At 44.2% G+C, this 15,176-nt stretch overlaps 5 protein-coding genes and 2 non-coding genes across 7 annotated transcripts; 5 read left to right on the top strand and 2 right to left on the bottom strand.

Annotated features, from left to right (window-relative positions):
* Positions 1 to 184: 184 nt before the first annotated feature.
* On the bottom strand, positions 185 to 3,898 carry SPT7 (SAGA histone acetyltransferase complex subunit SPT7; the record flags this gene model as incomplete). Its single annotated transcript, XM_037283675.1, has 1 exon — positions 185 to 3,898. One exon carries the CDS (start codon positions 3,896 to 3,898, stop codon positions 185 to 187), a length of 3,714 nt encoding a protein of 1,237 aa, XP_037139571.1.
* Positions 3,899 to 4,391: 493 nt separating this feature from the next.
* HG536_0Dtrna4R lies at positions 4,392 to 4,463 on the top strand. The gene has a single exon. It is a non-coding gene; the product is annotated as a tRNA-Arg (tRNA).
* A 14-nt stretch (positions 4,464 to 4,477) lies between these two features.
* Positions 4,478 to 4,549, top strand: HG536_0Dtrna6D. Its single transcript has one exon. It is a non-coding gene; the product is annotated as a tRNA-Asp (tRNA).
* A 223-nt stretch (positions 4,550 to 4,772) lies between these two features.
* Positions 4,773 to 5,105, bottom strand: UBC5 (E2 ubiquitin-conjugating protein UBC5; the record flags this gene model as incomplete). The annotated part of the gene is made up of 1 exon (XM_037283674.1): positions 4,773 to 5,105. The coding sequence occupies one exon, from the start codon at positions 5,103 to 5,105 to the stop codon at positions 4,773 to 4,775; it is 333 nt and encodes a 110-aa protein (XP_037139570.1).
* Positions 5,106 to 6,111: 1,006 nt separating this feature from the next.
* MAK21 (RNA-binding ribosome biosynthesis protein MAK21) lies at positions 6,112 to 9,150 on the top strand (the record flags this gene model as incomplete). Its single annotated transcript, XM_037283673.1, has 1 exon — positions 6,112 to 9,150. The coding sequence occupies one exon, from the start codon at positions 6,112 to 6,114 to the stop codon at positions 9,148 to 9,150; it is 3,039 nt and encodes a 1,012-aa protein (XP_037139569.1).
* A 1,035-nt stretch (positions 9,151 to 10,185) lies between these two features.
* Positions 10,186 to 11,868, top strand: TEC1 (Tec1p; the record flags this gene model as incomplete). Its single annotated transcript, XM_037283672.1, has 1 exon — positions 10,186 to 11,868. One exon carries the CDS (start codon positions 10,186 to 10,188, stop codon positions 11,866 to 11,868), a length of 1,683 nt encoding a protein of 560 aa, XP_037139568.1.
* Positions 11,869 to 12,182: 314 nt separating this feature from the next.
* Positions 12,183 to 15,062, top strand: MIS1 (trifunctional formate-tetrahydrofolate ligase/methenyltetrahydrofolate cyclohydrolase/methylenetetrahydrofolate dehydrogenase MIS1; the record flags this gene model as incomplete). The annotated part of the gene is made up of 1 exon (XM_037283671.1): positions 12,183 to 15,062. One exon carries the CDS (start codon positions 12,183 to 12,185, stop codon positions 15,060 to 15,062), a length of 2,880 nt encoding a protein of 959 aa, XP_037139567.1.
* Positions 15,063 to 15,176: the final 114 nt, after the last annotated feature.

The raw sequence follows: 15,176 nt of genomic DNA, 5'->3' as shown, positions 1-15,176 counted from the left end.
CAAATACTGTTCACACGGCGTGTCGATCTACCGAGGTTACATGGTTTTAAAACCGCAAACCGGTTTAGAAGCATGTCATTAAAGGCCATCTTTACATAATCGTTCTCTGGGCTGCTAGTGAGCCATTGAACTGCTTCTATCTCAGCGGTCCGTCAGAATTATATCTTGATGCTTAAGACTTTCTTCAGGCCTGCACACTCGCAGCGGGGTTTACGACACCAGTTGAGGCTCCATCAGAGACATCTTTCTCTATCTTTTGTTTCATATCTTCGCTATTTGCAGTCTCATCGTCTTCATTAGGAAGGATAAAAGCATCAGCAATAGGTTTCTTCTTGTACGCACTACTGATTTTCCCTGTCGGAGGTAAACGCGGCCTACCTGTCTTTGCCTTGAATGTCATTTCCTCATCTTCCAGCAACCATGGCGACTCAACGGGTTCAAGGCTTTCATGTATTACCATGTCTGCGGCTGCGTTACTCTTTGCCACCTTTTGACGGTAGGTTTTCGATCGCTGGAATGCTTTATCAATCAAAGGTAAAAGAGTTGCCCAGCGAGACTGCTTCATCAATTCTTCCTTTGTAGTTCTCGAATAAACAACATTACCAAACTCCTCTGGTTGCAGCTTCTTGGCTTGTTCTTTCGTTTCCGCATCATTTGCTTGTAATTGAAATGTGAGTAACTGCAATGGAACCGAGGAAGTCAGAACTCCAAATTCTTTTTCCAAGCCTAGCTCTTTGAATCCAAAGAAATCTTCACCTGTAATCTCGGTTGCAAAATCTCCCGTCAAGAAGCTTTGACTTTCGTCTTCAAAATTTCTTTCTGAGAGTTCCTGCAGCGTTGGTCGCAGGAGTTCCTTCAGAAAGCCTTCCAGTTTTGACTTAACATCAAGCAGTTTCCTAGTCTTCTTACTGAACTCAGACTCAAAATAGATAAAGAGATCATCAGGCCTGCTAATACCATTTTCCAAAAGGCTCATTCGCAGAATTTCACTCGAATTTGCTCGACTCAACGAGCTGCTTTCATGATGTATTTTGACTGTTTTGATTAGGTTGGATAGGTAATCGCCGGCAAGTTCCGTTAGAGCATTGATGGCAGTGGGTTGAGCTGTCTCAAAGCCATTTGACATAGTAATTTTTGAGACGTTTTTTTGCATAAATCGCCATATTAGTTGCTTGTTATTTTTATAGTCATGCGTTTGGAGTCTAGATACAGGATCAATATCCATTGAATCATCTATGGCTTCAAATTTATACTGATGAGAACCGATCAATTGGTTTGGGTTTGTCCTAGTGTTTTGGTTGCCTGATGTGCTTTGCAATAGCCTGATCAAAGAAATTTTATGACAAATATGCCTTATCTGCTGTATAAGTTCGATATTTTTGTTCATCTTTGGAGTCATGCCTTTATCACGGTTAGCCAAAAAAGCGCTTGGTTTGTTGTTTCCTTCATCCAGAATTCTTTTCACACAGGCGTCCTCTTCTCTGTCCAATAAATTTGAATCAACCCCTGCGTAAACTGTGGCTGGAAAACAATTAACGCTATCGTATTCTTTCAAGAAGATAGTGCTATCAATCTCGATCTCATTTGATTCCTTCTGGAAGGAGTCCGAGCTTTCAGCCGCATGCTCTGTGCTAAATGATGTGTTGTCTTCCTCCTCCTGTTTCAGCATGGTCTGGAAGCCATTTTTCATTATTGATTCCTTTTCAAGCTTTTCCCTTTGCGTTTCGAATTCTTTCTGTTCTTCATGCTCCGCATACAGCTGCTCAAAAGTCTTCAACCTTTTAGGATCCTTAATTAGAGCCTTTGAATTTCGATTAAGTTTCCCACGCTCAAAGCACATAGACCTTCTGAGACAGATTTCAGCGCGTACCTTGGCAGTCAGAGATTTCCAAACGGAAATTTCCACGTCATCTCTATCATCGTCTTTTTCCACAACAAACGACTGAGATTCTGCCAACTCGTCATCTTCGTCGTCATCTTCTTCCGTGACCTCCTGAGCTGATGGCAGCTGTGCGTCAACTTTAGATTCCGTCTCGGGAGTTCTTTGCCCAGCGGCGGCTTCATCGCTTTTTTGATCTTGACTCGCATCCTGCAGCTGCTTTTCTTCATCTTTTGACAGTTCTTCACCGTTTCCTTCTGCCCCTAGGTACTTCTCTGGAGCCTTTTCGGCATTTTGAGCTGTACTGACGTTATCATCAGCCTTTGCAGGTTTATGGGCTCCCATATTTAGGCCTTTCCTCCCAGACCCGGCTACCTCTTCATCTTCATCTTCGCATTCTCTATCCTTATCCATTTCTTCCAGCTCCTTTTCCACATCAGCACGGTTTCTAATTACTATATCCGGAATGAGAGGTAGCAACTGTAGAGATTTCTTTTGCATGGCTATTGCATGGCCTCTTAAAAAGTGGGACGGATCTGAATTATAGGTTAAGCAATTTTTCCAAATAAGCGTAATATCATCGACAAACGCTTGTTTAGAATCGTATTGGAATGTCTTAAGTTTTTTCAAAACAGTGTTTAAATCCATGGATTTTTTGATAATAAGATGATAGTTTGGCGCTTCCCTCTTACTCACCTTGTTCAAAAATGGCGTTGAATGCTCAGTATAATTTCTGAGCTCCAACACCACTTTTTCACAAGCCTCGTAAAGTTCTTCTTGGCCAATTTTTTCATCAGAAGCCCACTTTGATCTGTTTTTTCTAACGTCCACAATAAGATGCTTTAGCTCATAATCAGATAGTTTTAATTTCTGCTTATTCTCCTGGATCGACGCCAGAAGATGTTTTAATGACAGGTTAGCCGCCCCTAGGTTCACTGGTAAATTCATAGGATCATGTTTTGGTCGTTTTCCATCCAGCCCTTGGCTATTTTCCTGCCCTGCATGGATTTCCTCAATTTTATCTTCGTTCACTTCTGCAGATTCAAAGGCATTTACACTATCGACCGAACTGCTACGTTTTCTTTTTTTGTCGCTTGCATCGATGAGTTTATCATTTTCTTCCAGCCTCAATCTCTTTAGCATATTTTCCTTGTCATACTCGAAGCTATGGTATATTTTGTTGCTATTTTTCAGGATTTTTTCGTGATTATCATTTCGGAGTTTCGCTAATAAATCTTTAGATATTCTCAACCTAACGGTGAGAAGATCGCCTCCACCGTCGTCTACGACTTCGACACCTGCACTGTCTAAATTTGAACTAGATTGATCATCATGTGCTCGTTGAGCATCTTTTTCATCTTCTTCCTCGTCGTAATCATAGTTATCGTCGTCATCATAGTTATCGTCGTCAGCATCATTAGCGACACCGGCATCCCCTTTTCCAGAATCACGATCTTCCAGTTCTGCTGACTCGACATCTTCTTCTAATAGAGCGTAATTGAGAGAATCATCAACGCTTCTCTGAAGATCAGCGGCTTCGTCCTTGTAAATATAATCGAGGGCACATTGCCAAATGACATATCGAAGCTTTAGCGAGAGATTTCCTATGAAATCTTTTCCAATTATCTGCTGTTTGAAATCTTCAAGATCCAATTGAGAGAAATCATCGATGTCCTCCTCCGCCTTCTTCTCCTGTTCGATCTCGTCAGCGCCTTCCAAATTGTTATCATTCGGACTGTTCGTTTCACCACTAAAATCAGCACTGCTGGGTACTTCAAAACTAGTAGTTTTGGCTGCGGATGGCACCTCAACGACGTCCATTATCACATTGCCCTTCATCAGCTCCCGCCACACATGCATCTTACTGGACTCGTTTTCAATGGAAAGCAAATTCTCAAGCACAATGAGCTGTTGAGAGGTAAGATATGAGGCAAAGAAACCTAACTTGAATAGCCTCTCCGTCAGCCTCAGTAGCGGCTTGACGTTTGTCTTTTGATAATTTAGGATAGGTATCTCCATGTTGGGGAATTGTGTAGCTGCGCAAAAGGAAACTTCACGAACGTTCCTGCCAATGATATGAGGGACTGGAGACAAAGCCGGCACGGTCCTCCCACTCCTCTATCTGCTCAGTCTACTGTCGCAGGCCAAAATTCAAGACTTGGTTTAGCATCGCGCTTTGATATGACAGAAAATACAAGATACGACAATGTGACAAAAGGATAAAAGGCTACAATTGAAAGGCTGAGGTCGAAGTTCGGATCAATTCTTGAGGCTCCATGCATGTAATGGGCTATAAATATTTCGGCAGCTAGCCATAAACCATGTGAACTGCTCAATTCAAAGCGAACTCGGCATTAATGAGCTAGAGGGAAGAAACTTGCAGATGAAAACCATCAATTATCTCACGCTCTTCGATGCAATTCGCTTGTCCTAGATTATTTGAAAGATGTTGGAATGATCATAAATTCTCAGCATGACGAATTGTTAGGCCACAGAATCCAAGATTCAAGCAGCTCGCGTGGCGTAATGGCAACGCGTCTGACTTCTAATCAGAAGATTGTGGGTTCGACCCCCACCGTGAGTGCTTTTCTTTCAAAATCCGCGATAGTTTAATGGTTAGAATGGGCGCTTGTCGCGTGCCAGATCGGGGTTCAATTCCCCGTCGCGGAGAATTTTTTGCTACCCAAAGCATAGCATGTTTCGACAAACAGCTGAGGAAGGCATCTAGGGAGCTATTTAGGTACTCGGCGGATTTGATGAGGCTTGGAAGACCATGATAGAAAGTAAGTTACTATTTATAAGGCATAAATACATTTCAATCATTTGCGCTCCACCGATCGAGGCTGCAGTTAACTTGCCCGCAATGACTTGACACAGGACGAGGGTGAGAAGCTTAGACAGCGTACTTCTTCGTCCATTCTCGAGCAGTTGCCTCGTACTTAGCCCTATCGGTCTTGTAGATATGCGCGATTTCTGGTACCAATGGATCATCAGGGTTGGCGTCTGTTAATAGAGAACAGATAGACAGTAGCACTTTTGAGATCGTCAAAGCTGGAGACCATTGGTCCTTCAGAATATCCAAACAGATGTTACCATTAGCATTGATATTTGGATGATATATCTTTGTAGTGAAAGCAATCTTTGGTGGTTTGAAAGGATAGTCGGTTGGGAAATGGATCGATAAAAAGAACACACCTCCCGCATATGGAGAATCCGGTGGACCCATAATCGAGGCTTGCCAATGATATATATCGTCACCTACTGGACCAGCAGAGCATGAAGTTGGAGGATCTCTGAAAAGAAACACAGAATTCTGTTAGTAGGTCGGATCAAAAAGGAGAAAAATTGACTGGTAGTCCTATCCAAAAATACCAATCATCAAGCGCTAACATACCTTCCTAGATCGTTAAGTTCCTTTGTAATACGTTTCAAAGACATTGTCGATGCTTTCCAATTACTATAAGCCTTGGTTATTCAGTGGTAGTGAATACCTACTAAAAGTTCGAATTTGTAAAAGGATTAAAGGAACTTTTATGTATGTAGTCCAGACAAGACTTTCAGATTCTCCAGAGTGGCAAAATCCAAGCGAGAACAGAAAGCGATCATAGAAAGTCTGTCAGCGACTGATGGTGCTCAGGTTACCACCACGGTAAGAAAATTTGCCCAGTTCTCTCGGGATCAGCTCCATTTCTTTTTCTCCTGAATTTTTATATGGATCACAACAGACGAAAAACCGATGGAACCTCAAAGAACATTTTGGAACTATTCTATTTTCCCAAGCGGCACCAATTACCCGGATAAAGAAGAGAGCTTTAAAATGTATCTTTGCACGATGAGCTATGAGGGAAGCTGACGGGGGCGGGAGCAAGTTGGCACTTCTTAGCTGCGGTTTTGGGAGATCTCTCATCATTTGTTGCAACATGCTCTCTAACGTATACCCGCGTTATCGAGTCATGTTCCGATTACTGGGTTATCAACCGGGCATTCTATTAGTGCTTCATTCGGTATATCTCTATGTTACGTTGAGGTAGCTATCTGTCCAGGTTAGCCGCCAATGTTTGGGTGTTTACCAAACATTACCCTTCCCGAGGTTGGAAAATTTTCAATAGTGAGGTGATGGGAAGCTTGTAATGCGATGAGATGAAATGAGATGAGATGAGATGATGCGACAAAGGATCGTATTCTTCGAGTTGGGAACAAGCTTAATTTTCCAGTAAATCCGTGAATAAAACATGGCTGGCGATTCCCTTCTGTCGAGCATCAAGAATAAGGTGTCGTCAAAGTTACAAAAGAACAAAAAGAAGCACTCAAAGAAAAATGGGACTGACAAGCAGGTAAAGGATACGACTGACAATGAGTCCTACGGCGATAGACAGGATCTCTTACGTTGCGAAGCTTTATCTTTAGGAGCCACCGAAAAAGACCTTGAGTTGATTGGAAATCTCGACGATGATGACGAGGCTAGTGAGCAAGAATTCGGAGACGCCGGGGCAGCAGAAGAAGATGAGAAATTCGGCAACGAACTGCAGAGCTTTTTGCAAAACCTTGGATTAAATAAGGAAAGTGCAGAGCGGTTTGCTGTTGAAGCTGATGACGAGGAGATTGTCGACAAAGAGACCGAAAGGGTCGAACATCAAGATCAAGAGACACTTAGTTCAGATCCAAAATCAGAAGACACAGCAGAAAAGGAAGCAGAATCGGACGCAGAATTCAACGTCGAAGAGAAGGAGAATAAAGAAGGAGTAAAGGAGGACAGCGGATTCGTTACTCAAAGTGATATGGTCAACTCAGATAAGTTACTCATCCCATTTGAGACTGTATGGTACAATATACCATTGGACCCACAAATTGCTCAGAATTTGAAGGAGAAAGATGCTCCTTTAACCAAAGAACAAATCGATAGGTTGTATGAACGGGGCAAAGAAAGCCTGCTTGCTGATAACCAGATTTACTATGATGAGTTAACGAAGGAATCATCACAGAGAAAATTCATGACCCAAGTGTTGTCAAGCGGTACTCTGAACGATAAAATCTCTGCATTGACCCTTTTGATGCAAGAATCTCCCATTCACAACATAAAGTGCTTAGAAACTTTGATGACATTCTGTAGCAAGAAATCGAGAAACTCCATTTTACAAAGTTTGAACGCTTTGAAGGACCTGTTCCTGAACGGACTTTTACCAGATAGAAAATTAAGGTACTTCAAAAATCAGCCTGGCCTCTCAATGATGCTGAATAAGAAAACTTTGGCAATCTTTTATTTCGAAGATCTCCTCAAGAGAACCTATTTCAAAATTTTAGAGGTTTTGGAGAAACTGTCACACGACCCCATCATCCACGTCAGATTACAATGCTTAAATCATATTTTTGATCTTCTAACCAGCAAGCCAGAGCAAGAATTCAATTTATTACGGTTAGGTGTTAACAAGCTAGGTGACATTGATTCCAAGGTCTCCTCCAAGGCTTCATATTTACTACTGAAGCTTGAACAGGCACATCCCAATATGAAAAGTATTCTGATCGATGCAATTGTCGACACCTGCCTAAGGCCCAACGTAGATTACCACACAACCTACTATTCCGTGATCACGCTTAATCAAACGATTCTAAGAAGAAGTGAGGACGACATAGCAAATAAACTGATCAAGACGTATTTCACTCTTTTTGAGAAATTTTTGGTCGATTCCGACAGTCAGCATGATAATGATGCTGTTCAAAGTTCGAATAAAAGCTATGAAACAAAGAGGAAGAAGAATTTCAAGAAGGGTAAAAAGGGCGGTAAATCAGTGAAGAACGAGAAAACCGAAGCTGATATTGTCAGCGAGAAAAACTCAAAACTGTTCAATGCTTTACTGACAGGTGTAAATCGGGCCTTCCCGTTTGCCCGGGTTCCAGCTTCGGTCTATGAGGCTCATTTAGAGACTTTGTTCAAGATTACACATTCTTCCAACTTCAACACTTCCGTGCAAGCCCTAGTGTTGATCAATCAAGTTGTCGTCAAAGCCGAACTAAACAGTGATAGATACTACAGAACGCTCTATGAAAGTTTGTTAGACTCAAGATTGGTCACATCTTCCAAGCAAGGTATTTACCTGAATCTTCTTTACAAGTCTTTGAAACAAGATGCCGCCAATGTGGAGCGGGTTGAAGCTTTCGTGAAAAGAATTCTACAAGTGTGTTCCCATTGGCTCAACGTCGGGACCATTGCAGGATTCCTATACCTGTTATTGCAGCTTGTTCAAGCTGTTCCACAGATCAAGAACTTGTTAACAAACACGCCGGTGGATCATGAATATCAATCGGAAAGTGAGGAAGACGAAGCTTCGAAGCCAAAGAACAGAAAGTACGATAGTCGAAAGCGTGATCCAAAATTTGCGAACGCAGATCAGTCCTCTCTTTGGGAAATCATTCAGTTTACGGACCATTACCATCCGACCGTCCAAATGTATGCTCAAGCTTTCTTACAAAACAAGAAAGACGAGGTGGTCAAACCCGATTTGGGTCTCTACACACTGGCCCATTTCCTCGACAGATTTGTCTACAGGAATGCAAAGCAAAAGCCAACCGTCAGAGGCTCCTCAATCATGCAACCACTATACGGCGGCTCGCAGATAGATCAGGGATTGCTGGTTAAGTCGTCGGATTACGCTGCAAACCAAGTCCCTGCCAACACACAGAATTGGTTAAACAAAAAAGTGCAGGACATTAAGCCCGATGAGATGTTCTTTTACCAGTACTTCACCACCAAACAAAGTGCAATAAAGACGAAAAAAGACGAAGGCAGGCTAGACGAAAACAGTGACGGTGAGATGAATGAAGATGAAGTCTGGAATGCCCTTGTCAAATCTCGACCCGATGTTGAGGACGACAGCGAAGACGACGACATCGGGTTTGATGACGAAGACTTCGACTCCATAAGCGAAAGCGAAGGCGACGACGTTCCAGAGCAGGAATCAGACGATGACTCATCTGCGGAAGAAGAAAACGAACAACTGGAGCAACGGAAGAGGGAAGAAAACGACGGTGAAGAGAGTGACGATGATGATGTATTCTACAGCTTTTTAGACGATGAAGTCAAAGAAGAGGGCATTGACGAAAATAGTGCACAAGAAGATGAAGACGCAGAACAACAAGAAGACGGATCGAAGAAGCGTCCCCACAGCAGCTCAGCCAAGAATAACAAGAAAAGCAAAAAGAGAAAGCTGAAGGACTTGCCCCTTTATGCCTCGGTCGACGATTACCGAAAACTCCTAGATTCCGATGCAGAATAAGTAGAAAGAAAAAAAGAGACAATCCTGCTCCGCAATTGTCTGTGTACATAAATCCCTACACACCGGCGCAGATCGATGAGATCTTCTGCTGCGACCCGGGAAACAGAGCCTTTCCCACTGGTTACCTTGGCGGTCACACCGCATCGCCCCGGACCGCCAGCTCGGGGCGCTCAGCCAACGAAATGACAAGAAAAAAGCTTTCCTTTTTAGGACGTTACAGCCGCAGCTCCCAGCCTCCACCTTTCCTAATCAAGCCGGTAGCCATGACAGTACGCGTACATACCATTGCCATCGGCAACGTGGCACGTCCATTTGGCTCGACATGCATGCTGCGAAAGCGCATACCGCAGGAAAATCGAGCGCAATTCGCGCGCCGCGCGGCACAGCCAAGGATTCTGGCGTGTCCGTTGCACCGTTTCGGGTTTAAAGTTTCAAACTGCGAAGCCACAGTCCACGCCGCTCAGGTGCAACGTTTACCAGAACAGGCTCGATTAGTCCCTACAAACTGAATAAGAAAAGTGCGCACATTTTTCATCACCCTGCTGTATGTCTACTCTGAGTTAGATCTTATGTCTTATTATCATTATTATTATCATGAGAGCCATTTATATTTGGAACCTGCATAAACAGAATTCTCCCTAGACGGCTACTGAGATTGTTCCGTGACTCCGTCCATAAGTTCTCGCTTCAACTATTCTGTTCATTGCAGTTGGTTCAACCCCCAACCGCAGCAACCCCTGCAGTGGTTGACTGAAATTATATTTATATGAAGCAATTCGTTTTCTTCGCTGATTTTCCTTTTTAAGTTCTATTCGCTTGGCTTTTTTTTTTTATCTCCGGGCCCTGTTAGCGCATGAAATCTGAAACGCCCATAATTAATTTAGTTCATCTCTGCTATAGAACATTAACTCGTCAAACAGTTCGGGAATTTTTTTGACTGTCTTTCTTTATAATTCCCCAGTTGCTAAATTTTTCGTCATTCTGTCGGTTCCCCTCCCCTAACACACGTATCGGAGTGATTAACAGGAGAAACTAATGACCGGTGTTACTGTAACTACTTCTTCATCAATCGTTGCTGAGAGTATTGCATCTGCTGCTGCGGATAACAAGGTGGTGATTGCGGGTAGTGAGGCCGATGCTGGCAGCAGCAGTAGCGGCAGTTGTGTTGGACAGATGGAGGTGAAGCAGGACCCGGGCGTAAACGCCGGTGACAACTCGAATTGGAATCCCGCCAATACCAGGGTTTTTGACGTCTACATGGATAACGGGGCTTCTCAGACTTCGCAATTGCTGGATATTTTTTCATGCGACGACAAGAACGTTAAGCCCGAGACAGGCAAGAGAACGGCAGAGGAGGTTGAACTGCAGAACTCTGGTCTCGGGAGGCGACCACAGGCGTTTTCCGGCGATTTTTTAGAGAAATTGAGAAACAAGCGGATGAAACTGGACAGCAAGGATTTTGGGTCGTCGTTGACATTACCGATGGTCAAGAAAGAGCAAAGTCCGACAGCCGTGAGCAACGGCACTTTGGCGAGCGAACATATTGCGTTGGGGCAAACGGATAAATGGCCAAGCCAGATGGAATCAGCGTTCATTGCCGCGCTGAGATTGATTATAAAGAACGGTACTTCGAAGTTCAAGATTTTCGACAAGAACTACGGCAGGAATGAGTTGATCTCATTGTTTGTGCAGTACCACACCAGCGAAATAAGGACCAAGAAACAGATATCTTCTCACATCCAGGTTTGGAAAAAATCGATTTCGAACAAGATTGCTAGCAATTTCAAAATAAATGATCTGGATAGAGAGATCCTTCGGCTGATTGAAGAAGGGGCCCCTCAGACAAACGAATCGGTGAAACTTTTTTACTCGACGTTCGAAGAGATCATCTCGGCCTTAGTGAAGAACGAGAAAGCGGAGCTCAATTCATCTCCGTCGGACACCACGCAACGCCATCCATATTTGACACCTGCAAGCAGCTCCAGCGTCAACACGCTGTATGCATCTTCAAACGCATTCACGGCCCAACCGCCGCCGCCAGATTCTTTACAACGGTCTTCAACACCGGCTACGCCCCTGGAGTACGCTAAATCGATCTATGGAAATTTAAAGACTTACAAATGCGTGCCCGTGAAAGTTCAAGAACAAATGACAATGCAACCAGGCATCAAAACTCCCTTGCAGCCCGTGTACGGGAACTACTCGCAAAAGGATCTCAATAATCCTGTTCTGCAATCAGCAAAAGATCTGGAACTTCAACAAAGGCAATTGATCGAGAATCTCTCGTACACGCAGAACCAGCTTAAGCTGCCACCGGTTTCGCCTGATCTGTATATGAGGAACATGCAGCCCACTGTTCATCCTCCACAGCCATCATTATACCGGCCGTCTTCGCGAGGCCTGGCTTCGGCACCCTTGTCTCACTATCCAATGGCATATCATCAGTATCAACAGACTATGGAACACGTACCTGCAGGCATGGTACTATCTCCTCACACATACCATCAACAACCACAAGTCTACGTACCGGTCTCGGTCGGACATGGCCGATCAAACAACTGTGGCAATTTTCAATTCGCTCGTTTGCCCATGAACGACTTACAACAGCCCCGCATGCAGGCATCATCACCATCATCTTCATCCTCTTCCGCTTCCCCAAATGACGACCACATACACAGGGAACGAGGTACTAATCAGGTCAACCAAGCGAAGCGGTAACCCCATAACAAGGTACCACCAACCGGGGTAATACGGCAGGCAAAGCATGGCATTACGCTAGTGCGTTCTATATATCATCTACGTACGGCAAGACAAGAGGTTGTAATATAGCAGAAATGTTGAGGCCGTCGCTACGATTCGATGTCCAGCCCTGCCACAGACTAATTTGATCCATTGAGCATCAACTGCATGAGCAGTTCGCTAATATGCCAGTTGAAAAAATTTGCTGAGCTCTTATGGAAAATTTCGATGAGCTTATCTCACTTAAGAAGTGCAAGTTTGCACTGCGCAATACGGGCTGAATACCTACAGCAATGTTATGTAGGCTGAAATTGATTCGGCGGTCACTACGCATTCCCAGAGCAGCCGCCTTTTACCACAGTCTCTCGGGAACCAAGATTGCAAGCGTGATTAGAGATGAGGCAAAGCGTGAAGTCGAATTAATCCAAGCAAAGATACCAGACTTCAAGCCAACTTTAAAGATCCTGCAAATCGGTGCCAGACCTGATTCTTCGACGTACGTGCGTATGAAGTTGAAGGCATCAGTAGACAGTGGAGTAGCATGTGATGTTGAGAAACTACCAGCAGACATTGCTGAGGTCGAGCTTATGAGCAAAATCGAACAGATAAATGGCGACGATTCTATTCATGGTCTTTTGATTCAATTGCCTCTACCGAAGCACCTCAACGAGGCCAGAATAACCAACGCAGTCTCATACAAAAAGGACGTTGATGGGTTCCATCGCTACAATGCGGGAGAATTAGCAAAGAAGAATGGGGAACCGTATTTCATTCCATGTACTCCAAACGGCTGTATGAGACTGCTTAAGGAGGCAAACATTGATTTGAATGGTAAACATGCCGTTGTGCTCGGCAGATCAGACATCGTCGGAACTCCTGTCGCCAATCTGCTGAAGAACTCAAATGCTACCGTCACTATGTGTCACAGTCGTACCAAAAATATCCCAGAGATATTGGCTTCGGCCGATATAGTTGTGGCGGCATGCGGTATGCCAAAATATGTCAAAGGCGAATGGCTGAAGGAGGGATGTGTAGTTATTGATGTCGGAATCAACTATATTCCAGATGCCACGAGGAAATCTGGTCAAAGGCTAGTCGGTGATGTTGATTACGAGTCCGCTAAGAAGAGGGCATCTTTTATTACACCTGTTCCAGGCGGAGTGGGCCCAATGACTGTCGCAATGTTGGTGCAAAACGTCTTGCTGGCAGCCAAGAGGCAGTTGAAAGATGCCAACAAGATGCCCGAGATTGCTCCGATTCCCCTGCATCTGAAAACGCCAGTGCCGTCCGATATCGAAATCTCAAGAAGCCAACAACCTAAGCCAATTCAGGAAGTGGCAGAAGAACTGGGAATTCATAATCATGAGCTCGAACTGTTCGGCCATTATAAAGCAAAGATTGATTTAGCTGTGTTGGATAGATTGAAGGATCGCCAAAATGGTAAATATGTTCTTGTTGGTGGTATAACTCCAACACCATTAGGTGAAGGTAAGTCTACGACAACCTTAGGATTGGTTCAAGCGTTGACAGCTCACCTGAAAAAACCATCGATTGCCAATGTTCGCCAACCATCTATGGGTCCTACATTTGGTGTCAAAGGTGGGGCGGCAGGCGGTGGTTACTCTCAAGTGATTCCAATGGACGAGTTCAACATGCACTTGACCGGTGACATCCACGCTATTGGTGCTGCCAACAACTTGCTAGCGGCTGCAATTGATACGAGGATCTTCCATGAGAATACGCAAAAAAAAGATTCAACATTCTACAATAGGTTAGTTCCTGAGAAGGGTGGGAAACGTATTTTTACACCAAGTATGCTAAGACGACTGAAAAAATTAGGCATTGAGAAGACAGACCCTGACGAATTGACCGCGGAAGAAATTAAAGCCTTCGCAAGATTAGATATCAATCCAGAAACTATTACTGTCAAGAGGGTGGTAGACGTCAACGACAGACTACTAAGACAAATCACGATCGGAGAAGCTCCAACGGAAAAAGGGCAAGTGAGAAAAACCGGATTTGATATCACGGTAGCATCAGAACTGATGGCTATTCTTGCATTATCTAGTGATTTGCAAAACATGAGAGAACGCATCGGGCGTATGGTCATTGGTGCAAACTATGATAACAAGCCCATCACCGTGGAAGACATTGGATGCGCAGGAGCTTTGACAGCTCTTTTGAAAGACGCTATCAAGCCAAATTTGATGCAATCTTTGGAAGGAACTCCTGTTATGGTGCACGCCGGCCCATTCGCTAACATTTCCATTGGAGCTTCATCTGTCATCGCTGATAAGATAGCACTAAAGCTGGTTGGTTTACCAAAGGATGGCCAAGCAGAGGGCCAGGAGCCTGGCTTCGTGGTGACTGAGGCAGGCTTCGATTTTACCATGGGAGGTGAAAGATTTTTGAACATTAAATGTCGTTCTTCAGGTTTGAAGCCTGATGCGGTGGTTCTAGTCGCCACAGTGAGGGCTTTGAAGCTACATGGAGGCGCTCCTGATGTCAAACCGGGCCAACCATTACCTTCGGAATACACGGAAGAAAACGTTGAACTAGTTAACAGAGGAGTCGCTAATTTATGCAAACAGATTGAAAATGCTAGACAATTTGGAATTCCGGTCGTTGTTGCTATTAACAAATTTGAAACCGATACAGATGCTGAAATAGAAGTCATTAGGGACGCTGCGAGGAAGGCTGGTGCCTTCGATGCAGTCGCAACCAATCACTGGGAGAGGGGTGGTGAAGGGGCTGTTGATCTTGCACGCGCAGTTGTGAATGTCACTAAAGTGCCTTCGAATTTCCAATATCTGTATAATGTTGAAGAGTCTGTTGAGGAGAAATTGGCTTCAATTGTGCAGAAAATGTACGGTGGTGCTAAGATTGAGATTCTGCCGGAGGCTCAGGCAAAGATTGAGGCATACAAGAAACAAGGTTTCGGTCAATTACCAATCTGTATCGCCAAGACGCAGTACTCGCTATCTCACGACGCATCGCTAAAGGGCGTTCCCACTGGTTTCACCTTCCCAATTAGGGATATCAGGGCGTCCATTGGAGCCGGCTACCTTTATGCATTAGCGGCCGAGATCCAAACGATACCTGGTCTTTCCACCTATGCGGGCTACATGAACGTCGAAATTGATAACGACGGTAAAATCGAGGGTCTATTCTAGGCCTCGTTCTATATAAATTACTAATGATACATAGAAACATGCGACACTCTTGACGTCAAGTGGGTCTGATCCAAGATGTCTTATCTTTTCATCCGTAGGCGTTCTGCATCAATA

Source organism: Torulaspora globosa, chromosome 4, assembly GCF_014133895.1.
Source record: "Torulaspora globosa chromosome 4, complete sequence".
In the NCBI taxonomy this organism is placed as follows: Eukaryota; Fungi; Ascomycota; class Saccharomycetes; order Saccharomycetales; family Saccharomycetaceae; genus Torulaspora; species Torulaspora globosa.
The sequence above is the reverse complement of the archived record's forward strand: the minus strand, read 5'-3'. Positions and strand labels throughout refer to the sequence as shown.